The following is a 21,225-nucleotide window of genomic DNA, read 5'->3' on the forward strand; positions in this document are numbered from 1 at the left end:
CTAAAACTATACTTCTCTCAAGCAATCTGTGAATCCTCAAATGATCAAGACAAAAAGCTCATAAATAATCCTAAAAGGGCTGCGTAGATTTGCTCCCTACTCCTAGAAAAGCAGCAGGAAGGACCTGCGTCAGCAGAAGAGCAGGGCCAGTCCCACCTCCTTCCTCTGGCAGGGCCCACGGGCAGCAGGAGGCTGGGGAGGCTGCAGGCTGGCTCAGGTCACAAGGCCAAGTTCTTTCAAGGAAGAGACCAGAGTAGGACCTACGGACGGGCCCCAAGGAGACATCTGGACCTGGCTCCGCAGCACGTAGGGGTTGGAGGCAGATGGCACCATGGGCGCCCACACCAGCATTGGACAGAAAGGGACAGGCAGCAGGGCCAAGCCTCAGCAGAGAGCTGGTGGCCTGGTCACCCACGCCCCAGAGCCACGGCAAGCACTGAGAGGTCACTTACACAGGGTCTCAATGTTAAGAGTTAAAAAAGCTCATTTTATATATGGGAATAATTAGAAAAATCAGAAGGTTCCTTCTAGGAATCTAAAACGGAAACACATCCAGGCCTCTAGGCTCCTCCCTGGGCTGACGCAACCAGGTGCATGTTGCGACCAGAGCACTCAGTGGACCCACTAGGCTCTGCAGGCAGAAACGTCTCAGGACAAAGCAAGCTCTTCCACAAGCTTGTCTCCCAGCAATATCACAACCAACCACAGTAAACTGCCTGCACGCACTCCCAGCTCCACACAGCACAGCCTCTCACGAGGGGCCAAGCACCGCACATCAAAGCTTCTAAGTGGTGTGTCCCTGACCCAGCACAGGTAAGGAGTTTACCTGGGAAGTAACCAGGTGAGCACACACACCTTCATGAATGTAAACCACAGCACCACTCCAAGGTGTGACATGGAAACTGCCAACCGTGGGACCCGGAAGAGGCGGCTTCAACCTCTCCAGCTGACTTCCTCCCCTGGATTCCTCAAGACAGGAAGAATGGTTTTTCCTCAAGAGCTAGTAAAATACACACGCGAAGCGTTACACGTGGCAAGTGCTCGCTTCGCAGGAGGTGTGCACCACGGTAGGCCCATCGTTCCTGAAACAGCACAGGTGAGTCCTGCTTCTGGAAGTGCCCACACCACTGCTGAGACGTCATTATCTTTGGGTGGCGGGAAAACAAATTATCTTTACTTCTTCTTTACATTATTCTACCTTTTTCTAAACTTTTGCAAATAGTATACATACCTTAGAATTCAAAATCCGCAAAGCTGCTGGTGTGTGTGCAGGCTGTGTTCTAAATATTAGAAGGCCCCTACGCCCACCCTCCTGGGTTCCCGGAGCACAAAGGTGCCCGTGCAGGAGACGCCATCATTAGCAAGAGGCTTCCACGTCAACAGCTTCATAAACACGTGAAGCTTCGCGCATTCATCAACACAGTCCGGAGCAGGTGCCCTTACCTTTTCCGGGACTGAGGTTCTGGTCTATGAAGACCTTGAGTTCTCCGTTGGCTTCAATTAGACCGGCCTGCAGAAAGCAACAAAACCATAATAAATACAACAGCTAAAAGGGCTACGAAACAAGGGGTGTCTAAGCCACCCTCAAGGGTTCTATCAAATACGTTGTAAAAGGCAGAAGGACCACAGCTAAGCAACGCCAGGAACCCCAGGAGAACGCCAGGTCCGGAGAAGGAACGTCGCTGTCACCACGGCACCTGCAGGGCCAAAACAGCATCGTCCACCAGGGAATTAGCCACGACTTATAGAATCCACACAGTCTTGAAAAATCACGATCGTAATGATGAGGAAAATGTTCACAATAGAATGTTAAACGAAAGGCGGCACAGATAAGAGTACCAGCCACACAGCGGGGGCTGGGGCATGACGGCGCAGCCACACGCGGCGGGGCAGGGGGCGTGACGGCGCAGCCACACGGCGGGGGCACACGCATGACAGGACAACCACACAGCCGGAAACATATGCATGATGGTGTAGCCACACAGCCGGACACACACGCATGATGGTACAGCCATACAGCGGGGCACATGTGTGACAGTACAGAAGCACAGCAAGAACACACGCGTGATGGCACAACCACAGCAGGCGCACACACGTGACAGTATAGCCACAGCAGGGGCACACGCCTAATGGTACAGCTATACGGCAGTAACACACACCTAACGGTTCAGCCACACAGCAAGACACATTAAGGGGGACTCCTATCAGAATTGTCAACCTCATCCTGCTTCTCCAGAAAAGTCATGAAATCTTTCATTCTCTTACTTGTCCCAACAAAACGTCAGTCCCCAGGGGCTGGGCTCTGCGAAGGAAAGGCCATCCCAAGAGGAGGTCTTGGAGGGGTGGCCTCTGGCGTGGCCGCCTGAGCATGAGCACACACACAGCAGCACGCTTGAGTACCCAGGGTCTGAGGAGGCCACGCACCTCAGGCAGTGGGGCTGGGGGGCGGCGATGGGGGTTGCTGTCTTCGCTAAGGGTAAAGACACCCGAAGGCACCCTTCTGTAGACAACACCACGGGAACAAGGAGACGCCATGACCCCATGGTGCCACCCACATAAGTCAGGGGACATGGGGAGGCAGCCCAGGTACAAGCCAGGGAGCCAAGACTAAAAGCCCAGCAAGATGACCCCTGCAAGACCACTGGGCAATTTCCTGAGCATCTTCACAACCCCTTTCCCTACAGAAGATGAGGAAAACCAGGGCTGCCCGTAAGCTTGAGGACGACGGCAAGTTCACATCCTAGGAGGCTAAAAAAAGATAGTAACGACAGACATTCAAACTGGGTCCAACCACACTTTCTGAGTCTGGCTGTGCAGCAGGCACCATCCCAGCCCTGGCTGTGGGACTTGCTGGGAGGTGGGTGGACGACCCAGTGACCACCTGCACACAGAGCCAGGTGAGGTGGGATGTGCAGGAGGGGCTGCATCACACTGGCCACACCAAGGGGCTGGGATCCAGGCTCCACCACGCCCAGGGCCCAAAGACGGCTTGTGATGCAATCTCAAGGAAAAGAGCTGTGGGGCAAGAACCTGACCACACCCAGGAGGCGCCTCTGAGGCCACCAACCTGATGCAGCACCAGACAGGCCCCGCAGAGGGCTGCGCTGGCACAAACGCACGACACCAGACAGGCCCCGCAGAGGGCTACGCTGGCACAAACGCACGACACCAGACAGGCCCCGCAGAGGGCTACGCTGGCACAAACGCACGACACCAGACAGGCCCGCAGAGGGCTACGCTGGCACAAACGCACGACACCAGACAGGCCCCGCAGAGGGCTACGCTGGCACAAACGCACGACACCAGGCAGGCCCCGCAGAGGGCTACGCTGGCACAAACGCACGACACCCAGGCAGGCCCCGCAGAGGGCTACGCTGGCACAAACGCACGACACCAGACAGGCCTTGCAGAGGGCTACGCTGGCACAAACACACGACAGGAAAAGCGTGACCCGTGGGTCAACAACGGTGCCTGAAAGCCGGCGTGCATGGCTTTGTGCTGGCACCCATTAGTGTGTTATACATATGAGATGCCAGACGTCCTGGTCACCATGAGGGCAATATATCCAGGCCAGGTTGGTAAGGCCGAGATGTTAAGCCTGGGAGAGAAAGGGCAGGAGGGTACGGCCAGTAAGAAAAAGGCAAGTGGGTGCGGATAGGTGGCTAAGCCAGGTACACACGGCCAAGTGGCTATGGCGGGCCAGAATCCAAGGAGATGAAGGCCAAGACACTACAGCAAAGTAGGTAAGGTCAGGTGACTATGACCAAGGAGGTGAAAGCAAACTAGGTAAGACTGAGAAGTTAAACACAAGGTGGGTCAGCCAGAAGTGAACAGCCAGGTGCGTAAGGCCAGGAAGTTACAGCCAGGAGGTTAAGGCCTGGTGCGTGAGGCCAGGAGGCAAGGGCCTCGGTCAGGGCTGGTCAGGCTTGAGCCCAGCTCGAGCATCTGTGTGGGAGTGGAGCATGCTCAGCCCCGGGTGCGTGGAGCTGGAGGAAGCCGTGCCAGGGGTCTGATGGAGCAAGTCCCAGTTGTGGAGGATGACCGCCCTCCCACCTACACAGCCAGGGCTGTGTCCAGTTTCCCTGCATGGCGTCTGCGCTCCCAGCCCTGGCCTGTGGCAACCGTGGTTCGGGCTCTGAAGCCGTTTTGTACCACTGCCCCTGTCTATCGCCCTCCCCTCACCAGGAATGAACAAATGAGCACCTGCTAAGAAGTGCAGGGCCAGGGACTGGTGCAGGGCACGCACTGCCCAGGGTGGCACAGCGCCTTTTTTCTGTTGGTGGGGACAGCCCGATGGGCAGAGACAGAGCAGGGACTGCTCCTCCCCATGCCTGCAGGGTGTGTGGAAGACCCCCAGGAGCAGCGGCTGCTGTGGCCTCCATGAAACGCCGGCAAGTCAGGCCTCAACAGAGGAGCCCCGCCTAGGGCCACCGTGCACTCAGACACAGGCCTGGCCCGGCCACCGCGACGCTCGTGTCTGTAAACGTTCTGCCGCTGCTCACATAAAACCCTCCTCAAGTGCACCAATACAGGCCCTGCAAGAACACCAACTGCCCTTGCCCAGGGAGACCTCGGCAGCCGCAGGGGCTGGGGCACAGGTGGCCTGGATGTTTCTCACTCTAACCCCACTGACTCGGTGGTCAGCCCCGGCTGGGACAGGAACTCAGCAATCCTGAGTAGCCAGCACGCCCAGGAAACCCAGGTCCAGGAGACCACTGCCCCGTCACCGCCACCCACGGCACAGCCCCTCCTTCCGGGCAGGGCTTCCTCCTCCCCCAGCAGCTGCCCAGGGAGTTAACGGGCCAGTCTGTGGACCCAGGTGGCCCTTCCAGGAAGACTGAGATGGGGTGAAGGGGCCCGTCTTTCTCCACCAGCCTCAATGTTGTGACATACAGCTCTGGGGTAACTGCACGGACGCGGAGCACACAGTGACGGCAGCCAGTGAGGAGAGAACAAGGCCCACATGTGGGCCAGAGCCGCACTGCCGACACAAGCGTGGCATCATCTGTGGGTCCAACTGGGGTCTGCCACAAGCATCGTTTGCTCCAGGAAAAACCCTTTCATTCCCCTTCTTTATGCAACTCATGCTTCTGAAAGTAGAAATGGCAGATAGCACTTCAAAATCCACAGCCTCAGCCTGCTGGTTCCCACCGGCCACGTGCCCAGGTGTCGCTAGATCCCTGGCAAGCGCCCGCAGCTCACAGCTGGCCCCTTTCCTCATGCTTTCTCCTGGAGAAGCTCTGGGCCCAGGAGGCAGGGGCCATGAATGACACCCTGTGCTGTCTCAGCAGCAGCGCTGACGCTGCCACCTGCACGCCTCTGTCAGGGGCCACCCTCCCTGCAGGGTGTTTGGCGGCGTCCTCAGCCTTCACCCCGGGTGGACAATCAGAATCATCTCCGGACACTGCGAAGCCACCGGCAGCCAAGAACCACAGACTCAGGAGGCATGACTTCTGGGGGCCGCAGGGCTCTAAAGCAGACCTCTCCAGGGCTGGTGGAGAACAATGCACACCTGGCTACAGAGGCTACAGTCTCAACCTTAATTTCCAACTAGGAACACGAGGCTGTAAGACAGGAACCTGACCTAAAAGGAAACCACACAGTGGTTCCTGTGGTTGCCTGTAAGTGCCTATCTTGATGGGATGCGCTTACTCCACACTGAGTTTGACAACACTGAAAATATTTCATAATACAATGTGTGTCAAATCACACGGGAAATGCAAACTCTCCTTTCCATAAAGGAGATTAGAAAAACAAAACCACCACCTAGACTGCCTCTGTTCACAGATCATCTGAAGAACTCACACAAATGTTCTACAAACCAGCACTGGAGGAGGGTGAACCGGGGAGACGTGAGTGGGAGCAGGCGGCTGACGGCAGGGCTGGGCCACCACAGCCTCCAGGAAGGCTCTGTGGCATCTTCATGTGCGGCCCTCCTAATCCTGCTTGGGATGGTATTTTGAAGTGACTGGGCCATGAAGGCACAGCCTCCCAGATGGAATCTGTGCCCTGATAAAGGGGCTCCCTGGCCCTACCACCAGGTGAGGGCACGGCAAGAAGATGCTACTTACCAGCCAAGCAGTGGCTCTCACCAGACACCAAACCTACCAGGAGGCTTGATAGTGGACTCTTAGGCTCCCGAGCTGTGAGCAGTCGATTCCTGTTGTTTACAAGCTGCCCAATTCATGGTGACGGTATTCTTGTGACAGCAGCCCAAGCAACCAGGACAGGCTCTCCTGCAAATACCCACCACCGTGCTGCCTTTCCAATGGGCCCTGCTGCAGGACATCCACCACCCCGCTGCCTTTCCAACGGCTCCCCTGAGGACACTCACAACCACACCACCTTCCCAACAGGATTCCCATGCAGACACCACCACTGCACTGTCTCCTACCGGCTCCCCCTGCAGACACCCACCACCGCACCACCTTCCCACAGGGATCCCCGCAGACACCCACCACCGCACCGCCTTCCCACAGGATCCCCCGCGGACACCCACCACCGCCCGCCTTCCCACAGGATCCCCCGCAGGGACACCCAACCACCGCACCGCCTTCCCACAGGATCCCCCCGCGGACAACCCACCACTGCACTGCCTTCCCACGGATCCCCTGCAGACACTCATCACCGCACCGCCTCCTACCAGCTCCCCTGTGGACACTCAACATTGCGCCACCTCTCCCTGAACTGACTTCTGTGATCCGACCCCCGGGAGATGGAAATAAGGGGCAACTTCTGAAGCTAGGTCACTCCCTGCCCTCTTGCAAAAGCTGGTGCCATGGTGTGAGGATATTCAAGAGGCCCTGAGGTGGTCCTGGTGCTGAGGGCTCCTCCTGCACTGCTGCCACAGGTAAGACATCTAGGAAGCAGACTCCCAGACCTTGGTCTTGAGGCCTGCAGAGCTGGGTAAGTCTCAACTGCAACTGCGTGAGACTCCAGGACAGAAGCACCCAACCGAGCCACTCCCAAACTCCGGGCCACAGCTATTGTGTGGGAGTAAGAGAGCGTATTATTGTTTTAAGCCAACTACATTCGTCTGTTTCACAGCAATCGATAACTAATACAGCAGTTAAGAGTTTTCTCCAGAACATTAAAAAAATGTGATTATTTCATCAACCAGGTGTCACTGAATTTATTTTCGAAGTGATCTTGAACCCCGCGCAAACTTAGTTCCACATGGAAAGCTCACTGGCACTGGTCGTCCGAAGAACGGGATCCCACGTGGCACGCCCTCAGCATCAGCCTTTCAAAGCTGCGCTCACTCTCGGACACCCCCTTCCTGGAAGGTGGACCCCCAAGGACAGGGAAGTTCGTTATGACGACCCCCTTGGCTGACAACAGGAAGAGTCGCAAGAACTAAGTGCAGCATCGTCCCTGAAAAAGACAGTGACGATGCCATGATTTAATTCCCATTTGCCATCAAACACAACGCCCTGCTGAGGCTCCACGCAGCCACGAGGAAGCTCAGCCAGCCACATCCCGACAAAAACCTACCAAGAGCTTGAGGTTCATGACTCGCTGCTGCCCACCTGCAGACCACAACCTCCCCACGTGGGCTCCACCTCGCTCCCGGGAAGGGGCCCGCGCAGGGCAGGTAAACATGCAGACCCTCAGCCTCCGCTCCTGCCCGAGACAACAGCACCAGACCCCCAGCGTAGCATGTGGATGTTGAGAACCCTGTATGTGGGGTGATCACCCATCCTGGTTGGCCCGGAACTAAGACAGGCTCCTAGGACACAGAACCACCAGGGTCCCGCCAGGCAGGGAGGCCCCGGGCTGGCTATAAACGCTGGCTGCTAAACGGGACTTGTTAACAGGAACACCGGCTGGGGTCCGTCCGCTCAGTGTTCGTGTCAACAGGATGCACAAGGGGTGCACGCTGGCCTGCTGGTCAACGGCACAGTGGCCTTAGCATCCAAGTCCCCACTCTCCAGACCAGGGGCCAGCTGTGGCCTTGCTAGCTCCCATGTCACAGCCAGCACCTGAATAGGCAACCCCACGTGAGCCACGCAGGATCCAAGGCCACAGCCTCTCCTGTCCTGTGTCCTGTCTTTAGGAGTGTGGGTGTGAGTCTGGGTCTCCGCTGACACTTTAGAACTAAGACAGACACAAATACAGCCTCTGTGATTGTTTATTATGAAGTCATTCCTATGGGTTGACATTTAGCAGATACTACAAAACCACAACGAGCAGCTTGAGTATGTAAGGAGCTGCGGGAAAGACCCTCATGTAGGTCCTCCTGACATTTCTTGTGGGCTGTGACCCACAGGAGCTCAGTAACAAGGACCAAAACACAAACGGTTTCATTTGCCTTTTTTTTTTTGGAGACAGGCTCTTACTCTGTCACCCATGCAGGGGTGCAGTGGTAAGATCTCAGCTCACTGCAGGCTTGACCTTCTGGGCTCAAGCCATCCTCCCACGTCAGCCTCCGAAGCAGCTAGGACAGGCATGCACCCCATGCCGGGCTAATGTTTCTTTAACTTTTAGTAGAGATGAGGTCTCATTATGTTGCCCAGGCTGGTCTCGAACCCCTGGGCTCAAGCACGCGTAAGCTACCACGCCTGGCCCAGCTTCCTGTGTCTAATATAGCTGAAATTGCTATCAATTTTAAGACATGTGCACTGGACTTATTTTCCTGTTAAATCTTTATACTCAAGATGCAGCCCTACCTCCCAGTAAGGACACCTCAAGGTGCTAAACACATTCACATATAAGCCAACAGCAAAGGTGCCCCTTGGCTAAAACTAACCTTAATTTCTATTAGAAAAACTATGTTCAACTATATTTGTGTTTGTAGTTAATGGAGATAACAGTTGATTATTCTCGTCTTACATTAGATAAAACCGTACCATGAGTAGCAGCAATAACAGCAAAACACACGTTCCCAAAACACGCCATGCTGCTAGAAAAAGCTGAACCAACTGAAAATGAGAACTATTAAAGATGACATCGTTTAATAAACCTCAGCAGTGCCCACTTCGTGACAGGGTCTACGAATGGGACTAACTTCCGTGCCAGGCCTAAAAGGGGGCCTATCACTGCCGTCATCTTTAAAACACACAGGTGACCACGGTTCTCACAACCTGGAGCTGCACTCGCCTGGCCCTGATGGGGGCGCTGCCCAGGCCCTCATCGCCTCCTTCCCTGCTGGCCAGCACCCGCCAGGGTGTGTCCAGGGGGCTAATCCCCTGGGGATACACAAGCCCTAGAGACCCAGGAGGGTGCAAGGGCGTGAAGACGACTCTCCCCTACACTCGACACACAAGCCCTAGAGACCCAGGAGGAGGGTGAGAGGGCGTGAAGAGGACTCTCCCCTACACAGCCAGTGAGGGGTCAGCCAGTGGCACACAGCAGCCAGCTGGGGCACATGCCGGACCCCACACTGTCTCACCCCTCTCTGCCCTGCTCTTCTCTGTACTTTCTAATCTACTGAACAATTTACCATTTCCATTGCTAACGGCTCCCCACTGAAGTGTAAACCAGGCTTATCTGAGCCGTGGCCTGCAGGCTGCACGTGGCCCAAGACACCTTTGAATGCAGCCCAACACAAATTTGCAAATTTTATGAGTTTTTTTTTCAGCTTAGCTATTGTTAGTGTTACTCTATTTTATGTGGCCCAAGACAATTCTTCTTGCAATGTGGTCCAGGGAAAACAAAAGATTTGACGACCCTGGCATCAACTCTGTGAAAGCAGGAATTTTGCCTGGTAAGAAAACCGCTCAGCAGGGGCCCTGCAGTCCCGACATCACAGGTTCACAAGCCAGGCCCAGGGGAGGGCTGGAGACAGGGACACCAGGGCCACACACTTCTCAGAGGGGACCCAGCAAATGATTCAGGCTTGAGGGTCATCCAGTCTCTGTCACAGCCACTCAGCTCTGCCTTCACAACAGCCAAAAAAGTGTGAAGGAACAATCTTAATTTCAAAAGTAAGCAGAGGCAAGAAGAAAGTGACCCAGCTGCACTGAGGGATCCCCCTGAGGACTGGAGTGGCCCATGCCAGACCCCAGGGCAGAAAACACTTCACTGCACTTTAAACTGTATAATGAATGAAGAGACCTGGGGAAGACGCCACTCTATATAACAGCAGCCAGGATGGGCCGCCTGCTACCAGGGCCCTCCTGGTCCCAGCATGGGACTCCTGCAGAGAACTCTCTCTGCTCCTCCTCTGACTTGCGCGGAGAACTCCGCCTGCTTCCCCCTTGACTCTTGTGGGTAACTCCGTCCGCTCCTCCCTCAACTCCTGCGGGTAACTCCGTCTGCTCCTCCCTTAACTCCTGCAGAGAACTCTCTCTGCTCCTCCCTTTTGGCTGTTGGGTTGCCCATCACAAACAGCTGGCACTTCTGCCCACCTGGCCACAAGCCCTTCCTCTGGGGCTGGGGCTAGGACCCAGCCTGGAGCTCCCAGGAGCCCTCCTGGGCCCTGGAGAGCACACCTGGGAACAAACACAACCCCAGAGCTCAGGGACAACCTCTGGCAGCCCCAGCCACTCCTTCCAGTACCCTGGCCCCGCAGGGGGCCCCACGTGGGCAGCCCTGACCTACTCCCACCAAGCACCAGAGCCTGGTGAGGGTGAGGGTGGCCTCAAGAGACTGACTCTGACCTTGCTGGCTCACCCTGAGGAAGCCACCAGCGAGCTGCCCTACACTGGGGTCCACACGGCAAAGCACAAGAACACACCCCCAGCAGCAGCCCACAAGGAGCGGGATCCAACCAGCAGCCGGGCGAGTTAATCTGAAAGTGGTCCTGCCGGGACCAACTCAGGGCACCACAGGCCAGGGCCACCTGGGACAGGCTGGACAGGGGACCTGGGCTCCTAACAGGCACTGGGAGGCAACAGACGCTGCTGGTTCAAGATGCTAAATCCAGACAGGACACGCTGGGTGACCGCCAGGCCCAGCCTTTCTCAGCTACAGAGGCCAACACCTCCCCACCTCGGGGAAGAGGACACGGTGCCACTGCAGAGCAGGGACGCGGCAGAAAAGAACCTCGCGTCTGAAGAAGATCCGGGACAGCGCGAAGGCTCATCTCACGAACACGCTCCGAATGAAAGCATCAAGTGGGAAGAGCAGGACAGGAGCTGCCGTGTCTGGAAATGGCAGGACAGGAGCCTCAGATCAAGCCTGCTGCGGAAACAATTACAGAAGAAATGTGTTTACATAAAAATCCTAGAAGAAAACCTAGGCGATACCATTCAGGACACAGGCATGGGCAAGGACTTCATGTCTAAAACACCAAAAGTAATGGCAACAAAAGCCAAAATTGACAAATGGGATCTAATTAAACTAAAGAGCTTCTGCACAGCAAAAGAAACTACCATCAGAGTGAACAGGCAACCTACAGAATGGGAGAAATTTTTGCAATCTACTCATCTGACAAAGGGCTAATATCCAGAACCTACAAAGAACTCAAACAAATTTACAAGAAAAAAAAAACAACCCCATCGAAAAGTGGGCGAAGGATATGAACAGACACTTCTCAAAAGAAGACATTTATGCAGCCAACAGACACATGAAAAAATGCTCATCATCACTCACCATCAGAGAAATGCAAATCAAAACCACAATGAGATACCATCTCACACCAGTTAGAATGCCAATCATTAAAAAGTCAGGAAACAACAGGTGCTGGAGAAGATGTGGAGAAATAGGAACACTTTTACACTGTTGGTGGGACTGTAAACTAGTTCAACCATTGTGGAAGACAGTATGGCAATTCCTCAGGGATCTAGAACTAGAAATACCATTTGGCCCAGCCATCCCATTACTGGGTATATACCCAAAGGAGTATAAATCATGCTGCTATAAAGACACATGCACACGTATGTTTTTTGCGGCACTATTCACAATAGCAAAGACTTGGAACCAACCCAAATGTCCATCAATGACAGACTGGATTAAGAAAATGTGGCACATATACACCACGGAATACTATGCAGCCATAAAAAAGGATGAGTTCATGTCCTTTGTAGGGACATGGATGAAGCTGGAAACCATCTTTCTCAGCAAACTATCCCAAGAACAAAACCAAACACCACATGTTCTCACTCATAGGTGGGAATTGAACAATGAGATCACTTGGACACAGGAAGGGGAACATCACACACCGGGGCCTGTTGTGGTGTGGGGGGAGGGGGGAGAGATAGCATTAGGAGATATGCCTAATGTAAATGACGAGTTAATGGGTGCAGCACACCAACATGGCACATGTATACATATGTAACAAACCTGCACATTGTGCACATGTACCCTAGAACTTAAAGTATAAAAAAAATAATTAAAAAAAAAAAGAAATATGTTTAAATCCATTGAATCTGTCTAATGCAATCAGAGAACCCGTGACCAGGGCAGGCAGGGCCAGTGCTGAGGCCCCCCGGAGGAAGGCTCCAAGCAAAGCCCCCGTACTGGGGCTGGGACCCCCAAGGGCCACACCTTGAGAAGAAAGAGCTGGAAACTCAAAGAGCCAGACCCTCACCCAGCAGGAAGCCCAGACACCAAGACTGGAGGGATCCGTCGCCACCATCTGCGGCCCAGCTGCTGAGAAGGGCCCTGCACTTCCTCCACAGACTCTGATATAAATGCCCAACAGGACAAGAGGGCAAGTCGTGACCAAAAACCAAGAGCATGGAGCCAGACCCGCAGGGATGGGGTGAAACCACCAGAGTAACTGATCAGACGCTCAAGAAATTAAAGCTCAGGTTTGACCATTTTAGCAAAGAACTAAAACCTATAAAAGAAACCAAAACAAAGTTCCAGAGCAGAAAATACTAACTGCACATTAGACAGTGAGATGAACTATCCGGTTTGGAGCAGAGGTAGCAGGAGGGAAAATAAAGAAAAATGTAGGCCGGGCGCGGTGGCTCAAGCCTGTAATCCCAGCACTTTGGGAGGCCGAGGCGGGCGGATCACGAGGTCAGGAGATCGAGACCATCCTGGCTAACACGGTGAAACCCCGTCTCTACTAAAAAAATACAAAAAACTAGCCGGGCGAGGTGGCGGGCGCCTGTAGTCCCAGCTACTCGGGAGGCTGAGGCGGGAGAATGGCGTAAACCCGGGAGGCGGAGTTTGCAGTGAGCTGAGATCTGGCCACTGCACTCCAGCCTGGGTGACAGAGTGAGACTCCTTCTTAAAAAAAAAAAAAAAGAAAAAGAAAAATGTAAGCAGCAAACACGATGATGTTAAAAAGGCCTAAGAACTGTACAATTTGCACCCAAGGAAAGAGAAAAGGGCAGCGAAAGTCTCCTCATCAAAGGGAGCCATTTAAAAAAAAAAAATCAAGAGTGCCGCAGCCAGGGAGGACATGCCTGCAACATGCAGACCCGAGCCAGGACCACACCCAGAACAGAGAGGCAGCCCTGCAAGTCAGAACAAAGAGACCTACAGACAGCCCAGCTCCTGCGCGTGGACTGGAGACGCCGCCACACTCCGCATCAAGACAGAGAGGTCCTTCTGCAGCCCGGAAGCAGGAGCGACACACAGCACCCTCGGGCACCAGGAATGCAGGTGGAGGCCACAGGCGCCCAGCACCCCAGGAGCCATCACGCCCTGCTGCCCAACAGCTGTGGGCACAGGAGCAAGCCCCCTTGGGTCTGCCCCCAGCTCAGCGACCCCACAGGGCCAAACCATGCAAATCCTCCACAGACACGCACAGACGTGCGCCAAAGACCATGCAAGATGTTCATGGCTATAGATGGTCATAACTACAACTGCCAAAAACGGGACACAGTGAACGTCCGTTCCTGAGAATGCATCTGCAGCGGTAGCGGTATCCTCAGCACAAGGCACTGAGGCTGGCGGCAGAGCTGACTTCTCACTGCTGGACTTCAGCACGGGAGGAGAATCATGGCTTGGGGACTGCCCTAGGCGCATGTGGGAGGCTCCTGGATGGCTGTGTTGCCATCTGGGCAGTGGTGACACAGTGTGTGGGATGTTTAAAATCCATTTAGCTGTATACTTCACATCTGTGTATTTCATAGTAGGTATGTTATCATTCTTTAGGTTTTCTTGTACTTTATATTATTATTCACTGAAGTTTTTTTTTTTTTTTTGAGACGGAGTCTCACTCTGTCACCCAGGCTAGAGTGCAGTGGCGCAATCTCGGCTCACTGCAGCCTCCACCCTCAGAGTTCAAGCGATTCTCCTGCCTCAGCCTCCTGAGTAGCTGGGATTACAGGCGCCTACCACCGCATCTGGCTAATTTTTTGTATGTTTAGTAGATGGGGTTTCACCATCTTGGCCAGGCTGGTCTTCAACTCCTGACCTCGTGATCCACCCGCCTCGGCCTCCCAAAGCGCTGGGATTACAGGCGTGAGCCACCACGTCCAGCCTCACTGAAGTTTTTTTAAGTCATAAGAATGCTAGAAAATATCAAGCAGAGTAAAGAAATATAAAACAGAAGAAGTAATGTGAGTTAAGCTGTGAGGATACAAAGGCATAAGAATGATACAATGGACTTTGGGGACTTGGGGGAAAGGGTGAGAAGGGGGTGAGGAATAAAGACTACAAATTGGGTTCAGTGTACACTGCTCGGGTGATGGGTGCACCAAAATCTCAGAAATCACCACTAAAGAACTTATTCATATAACCAAATACCACCTGTTCTCCAAAAACCTATGGAAATAAAAAATAAAAATAGAAAAAAAATGAAAAAAAATTAAGAAAAGAGTATACTAGAAAAAGCAGACCTTTATAAGCAATAACAACCAGTTAGAAAATACAATGGGTGGCCAGGCATGGTGGCTCACGCCTCTAATCCCAGCACTTTGGGAGGCCAAGGCGGGCAGATCATGAGGTCAGGAGATTGAGACCATCTTGGCTAATACAGTGAAACCCCATCTCTACTAAAAAATACAAAAAATTAGCCGGGCATGGTGGCGGGCACCTGTAGTACCAGCTACTTGGGAGGCTGAGGCAGGAGAATGGCGTCAACCCAGGAGGCAGAGCTTGCAGTGAGCCGAGATCGCGCCACTGCACTCCAGCCTGTGCGACAAAGCGAGACTGTTTCAAAAAAAAAAAAAAAAGAACAACAAAGAAAGAAAATACAATGGATAAAAACACTCATTGATAATAACAAATTTTAAAAATACATAACCCCTAAGATCAAACCTACATGCAAGGTCTATATTTGCAAAACTAAAACTTTCACAAACATCCTAATTTTTCTGAAGGTAAAGAAAAACTTTACCGAAATGGAGACTCAAACTTTGACTTGAATAAGAATCAGAAGTTGATTAAAAAACAAACACCTAATAGAAAAATACACAAGACACAAAGCCGTTAACAAACGTAAGACAAGACGTTCTAGCTATCCCAGTAGTGCTCTGAGAAATGCAAAGAAAAACGTGCACTCCTGGGCTGGCAGAGATGCCGTGGCTGGCAGCGCCCAGGTCCTCTACCCAGTCCTCAATCCCTACCTGGGCAGCTGTACTTCCAAGAGCCCATTAGGAGGGTACTTGGAAGCCTAACCCAGCCAGTGCATTTATCACACACCTGCTTAGATAAAGACGAAGTGCTGCAAGCAACCTAAATAAACATGTGAGCCATGTCTTAGCCCTTTCAGACTCCGCCACCAAACACCACAGCCTGCAGCCCTACGTGCAAGGGTTCTCTCTCATGGTCCTGGGTTCTCTCTCACGGTCCTGGAGCCCCACATGCAAGGGTTCCGTGTCACAGTTCTGGGTTCCTTCTTTCATGGTCCTGGAGCCCTACATGCAAGGATTTTCTCTCACAGTCCTGGGTCCTGGGTTCTCTCTTGCAGTCCTGAGTTCTCTATTGCGGTCCTGGAGCCCTGCGTGGGAGGGTTCTGTCTCATGGTCCCGGAGCCCTACATGCAAGGATTCTCTCTCATGATTCTGGGTTCTCTCTTGCAGTACTGGAGCCCTAAACACAAGGATTCTCTCTCGCAGTCCTGAAGACCTAAGCAGAAGGGTTCTCTCTCACGGTCCTGGGTTCTCTCTCACGGTTCTGGAGCCCTACATACAAGGATTCTCTCTGGCAGTCCTGAAGCCCTAAGTACAAGGGTTCTCTTGTACTTCACAGTCCTGGGTTCTCTCTCGTGATCCTGGAGCCCTATCCTACCTGCAAGGGTTCTCTCTCACAGTCCTGGAGCCCTAAGTGCAAGGATTCTCTCTCACAGTCCTGGAGTAGAAGTGGGAGGTCAGGACAGAGCCAGCTTCCAGGCTGCACCTACCACCTCCTCCTTGGGCCTCATAAGGTGGGAAAAGGGCAGGCTCGCCCTGGGGACTGGCTTACAAGGACAGTGATCCAATGGGCAGGGGGGCTACACCCTCGTGCCCTCAATCAATCCTAGTCACTCCCAAAAGCCCCAACACCGTCGAGGGTAAGGTTTTGAAGGATGAACACACAGCCAGGACAGCGCATCAACAGGGTGGAGTAAGTGAGGGTGCATCGACGAGACCAGACTCCAGCAGCTGCGGAAAGGGGGCGAGGCTCCAATGCAAACAAAACTTTCCAAATTTGAGACAACTTGAGAATCTAAATGCTGCTTATGTGACAATAAGAGTGAAGGACTATCTATGAGAGACACATGTCAGAATATTTAATAACTACTTAATAATCACCCTGGCCAGGGAGGGGTCACCCAGGTCCGTGACAGGATGAGGCAGCAGCACAATCTCTCTCTTTGGGTGTGTCTGAATGTTCCACAAACTTTTTAGAATTATCTCTGCTTATATTACTGATGTGAAAAAAAAAAAAACTAGGACAAAACTGTTGAGTAAAAAATAGCAGTGAACAAAACGTGAGTTCATTTACTTAAAATTCCATACTGTACATGTGTGTTTAAACACACACATCTAGGTTATCCCCAAAAACAATCACCAAAAAGCCTTAACAGCAGAGCCCCCATGACTGTCATTTCAGATGACTGCTTACTTTCTGATACCTTTCTGCACCACTAAGTTTTTTTTTTTTTTTCTGAGACGGAAGTCTCGCTCTATCGCCCAGGCTGGAGTGCAGTGGCTGGATCTCAGCTCACTGCAAGCTCCGCCTCTGGGGTTCACGCCATTCTCCTGCCTCAGCCTCCCGAAGTAGCTGGGACTACAGGCGCCCGCCACCTCGCCCGGCTAGTTTTTTGTATTTTTTAGTAGAGACGGGGTTTCACGGTGTTAGCCAGGATGGTCTCGATCTCCTGACCTCGTGATCCACCTGTCTCGGCCTCCCAAAGTGCTGGGATTACAGGCTTGAGCCACCGCGCCCGGCCCTAAGTTTTTAAATAACTTTCCACTGTCATAACTAAACAAAACAATTAAAGCAATTTCATTTTCTAAACTAAGGGAAAAACCGCACGCCTAACGAGGTTCATCCAGAGGGTGCCAAGTTGCAAGCGAGGGTGGGGCCCAATGTCACCCTAAGAAAGAGTCAGAGGAAGTTGGCATCCCCGAACGGGCAAAGGGACGGCGGCCAGAGCCACAGCGCAAGCCACGCAGGGGCACAGAACACCTCCTCCCGGCCCCACGCAACTTAAATGAAGAGGAAAGGGGTGCAGACTCCACCCAAGTGGGCAACACAAACCCCAGGTCCTCAGGGCACAGCCTGGAGCACCAGGCAGGGAAGCTGAAGAGCAAGGAGGGTAAGTTCACACACAATGCGAGCCACAGGAGGGGCAGGTTAGGGAGGTGGGGCTGTGCTTCAGGGGACACCAGAACCTTCAGGAAACCAGTGGATTCTGAAGCCCCAGCAAGCACAGAGGGTAGGGCCTGTCCACTCACGAGTACGACACCTGGAAGGCAGGCACCCAGCATCCCTCTCCCAGCAGAGGCTGCTCTAATCTATATAATCTATAATCAGACTTTCAGCCACCACTCTAAAGCCTGCTTTTCCAGCAGAAAAACCCAAAACATGCCTCCAGTCTACAATAGGCACAAATGCAAAACTGCCTGGAAAACCCATACATTAGCTCCACAGCCGCTCAACAGGTGCTTGCACCCTGCCTCCGGCTGTCTTTGGGACAGGCTGCACTGGGTCATGCAGTATGAACCTGGCAGGCGAGCTTTTCCAGGGCTGGGGTGGTGGGGAGTTAGAGGCACCAGACAGGGACTTGGCCAGGGACCAGCAAGTGGCTCCCAGCACAGTTGGATTCCACACTCTTGACAACGACTCACCTGAAATGTCAGCGGCTCCGCTCTCTTCTCTTATGAAGTCACTGCTGTGTTGCGAACACCTTCATGCCCGCAGCCTCCTGGAAGCCACAGCCTGCAGGAGAGGCCTACTCCCTGGGAGACTCCATCTCTCCTGTATCTGACCAACCACCACCCCCTCAATCATTCTAAACAGTGCCCAGGGCAAGCCAGGGCCCCTCTGTGCAACACTGGGTCAGAGGCAGGGGCCACAGAGTCCCCAGCGTGTCTGGCTGCTGGCTCCTGAGCTCAGAGCCTTCACACTGGGCACGCAGCAATGGCCATCCCTCCAGCTCTGATCAGACCAGCCCCTCGTGGATGGGAGAGGTCTGACCCCAAGCCCAGGCCTATGAGGTGCTCCTAATTTCATCAAAGCCTTATGTTCACTCTTTTGCATCCATCCAAGTTCAGCCAGGACGGGGACAGCAGCTGACACCCTCCTTTCTCCCTCACTGCCCTGTTAGGGAGGGTGGCTGGCCACCCACATGGGACAGGCGAGCACACAGAGGCCAGGAGTCCCCACCTGAGGTCGCAGGGCTGGCAAGGTCCAGCCGTGCAGGCCTCTGGGACCCTGCCTCACACAGCTTCCTCCGCAACACGTCACACACGCCCGGTGGGAAAATGCTCCCCAGGGAAATGCAGCACACGCTGCCGGACAGCGCGACGGGGGTCCAGGCCTGGGGGCCTCAGGGAAGAGCCGCCCCGTAGCCCTCGCCCAAGTATACCGCCAGCCCGTGGGAGGTGGAGACCATCTCCGTTCATCTGTTTACTTATCACATCAGCTAACTTTAAAAATAACAATATGTTCATCTAATTTCTCTTTCTGGAAAAGTTTTACATTCAACTCTTTTCTCTTTTAGAAAGAATTTACATTTCCATTTTAACAAAACCAAGTCATCCAAGGACAGAGTGAGCCACCGGCACTCTCAGAAGCACTCCTCCAGGGTAGCCTGGGGTCAGCACGGAGCAGAAACCCTGGCCAGACAGGGGGTGTCCGGAGGGCCCAGGACACCCACCCTGACCATGGCACCGGGCAGGCACCAGAGCCGCAGGAGATTCAGGTGCGGGGTTTGATGCCCACCCACAAGGAGGCACCGTGAGGCAAGCTCAGGACAGGTTGGGGCGAGGGACGCACAGCCTCCTCACCAGCAGCCTTTCCGTCTCAACACTGAGCAAAAACAGGGCTCCAGGAACCAATGCCCAAAAACACGAAGCATGGCTTCCAGGATCAGCGTCCACCTGTGATAAATGCCACTGGAACCACAGCCTGGGACGGGACAGACACCGAGGACACGCACGGGCATCAACACCGCCCTCGATGCTGACCACCTTCATCCCCTTCCACCCCAGAATAGGATTTGGTCCAGTTACTCCAATGGGAACTGCTTTTCCATTTGTTAGAGAAAAAAGAGGTTAAGGTCCAGGCAAGAGTCATCGTGGCTAGCCGAAAAGAGCTCCCAGACACAGCCTACGTAGACACCAGGGTTTCCAGTTCTGTGGCTGCACACCCCGTGAGCTGTCGAATGTGTGACTCCTCCTCCCCAACTTGGCCGCGCTGGGGGAGGGGACACCTGGGGTCTCCCAAAGCCAGAGGAACCCCTCGTCCACAGCCAGCTCCCCTCGGGCTACCTGGATGACACTGAGGCAGACGTCCGTTCTCCATGCTGCATCATTCCAGGTAAGGCCTCCAAGCCTAAAAATGACTCCAGGAGTCAAAGGGCGCCCCTAAAGCAGGAACGGCTTTCCAAGAGCCAATAACTAGGTGAGAGGTATGACCTCAAACTCAGGCATGAAAACCAAGTCAGAGGCTGGACTCCCACCACGGTCATCTCCCTCTTCATCCTGCTTCCCTGCAAATATAATTCGGATTCTATCAACAGTGGTGACATGAGATATTTTCATTCAAACCCTGATTTTCTTAAAGGCAAAAGAAATAGCAGAGTCTAAAATAAGTCCCATACAATTACTCCGAGCCATCAATACTTCAAGGAGAGGAAGTGAATGACTACACAGCAGCTAAAAAGCCTGACGGTACGTCTCAAAGACCAGCGTTTGTAGTCACAGACATGCACGCACACAGGCCATTTCACCTCCAGCAGTTCATCCTACAAACTCATCCTGGATTTGTGCAAATTTGGGAAGATTTAACCGGAAACCACTAGAATCCCCAACCACAGGGGAGTGGGTCATTACTGAGGCACATCCATGCAGCAGGAAGAGTCTCCTAACTCCACTGCCTCTCCCACAAAATGCCAGGCCGACAAGACTCTCTCGGACGGATCTCCCATGCGTCTCAGGACTCAGCCTTGTTCATTCCAGACACCCCTCTATACCAGCGGGCCACTGTTACCAGCATCCCAGGAAAACTGCAACCAACACAGGAGGCTGCACTCTGTGTCCTGAGATGTCTTTTACGTTCTCCACTCAATCTACAGAAAACAAAACCCGGTATGGCGGCGGGTGTGGCTCGAAGGGGTGGCCCCACTCTCCAAGAAGAGGAGTTCAGTCCAGAGCCAAGAGATCTGGGGACCAGATGCGCATTTGTCTGAATGTAAAATGAAGTGTTAGGTACAGCATCTTTTTAAAGTTATTTCCCAGGTTAATCCACGTTTTCAGTAACTGACCATCTACGACTCCCCAACGTACCAAATAAACATACAGCTGCTAAAAACATGGTAGAAAAAAATAACTGACCAGAGAAAACACTGACAATATACTGAGGTGAAAAGATTAGAAACAGAAGATACAGTACGTTCCCATCTTGGAAAAGCTGCCTTATCACACACGGCTAAATAGAAATCCCACAGGCATACGCTATAAAATCCTAACAGTTCAGCTCACATATGAACGTAACTTCATTTTCTTCTTTTTGCTTTCCTAGAATTTTTTTAAATTTTCTGCAACTAAGATTACTCTTACAATCAGAAGAAATAATGCTCGAATTTTGTTAGTAAGTCATATTCTTTTCTTGTGGAAAGTCTACTTAATGGATACTATTAAAAAGCAACTGCGACAGAAAAGCCCACTGGTACAGCAATCGGCACACGCAGGTCACTCAGTAACACAAGGATTCCATGTCCACTAGGAATGG

General features: G+C 53.1%; 1 protein-coding gene across 1 annotated transcript in view; it reads right to left on the reverse strand.

Annotated features, from left to right (window-relative positions):
• LOC115895835 (transcription factor Dp-1-like) overlaps positions 1–20,894 on the reverse strand; it is a 40,382-nt gene extending 19,488 nt beyond the window's left edge. The window contains exons 1-3 of the mRNA XM_030926429.1: positions 20,887–20,894; positions 19,764–19,827; positions 1,444–1,510 (exon numbers count right to left, since the gene is read on the reverse strand). Of these exons, the coding sequence (XP_030782289.1) occupies positions 1,444–1,510; positions 19,764–19,827; positions 20,887–20,894 (139 nt within the window). The remainder of the gene's footprint in view (positions 1–1,443; positions 1,511–19,763; positions 19,828–20,886) is intronic.
• Between the last annotated feature and the right edge of the window lie 331 nt (positions 20,895–21,225).

This window comes from Rhinopithecus roxellana, unplaced genomic scaffold, assembly GCF_007565055.1.
Source record: "Rhinopithecus roxellana isolate Shanxi Qingling unplaced genomic scaffold, ASM756505v1 contig2932, whole genome shotgun sequence".
Classification (NCBI taxonomy): domain Eukaryota; kingdom Metazoa; phylum Chordata; class Mammalia; order Primates; family Cercopithecidae; genus Rhinopithecus; species Rhinopithecus roxellana.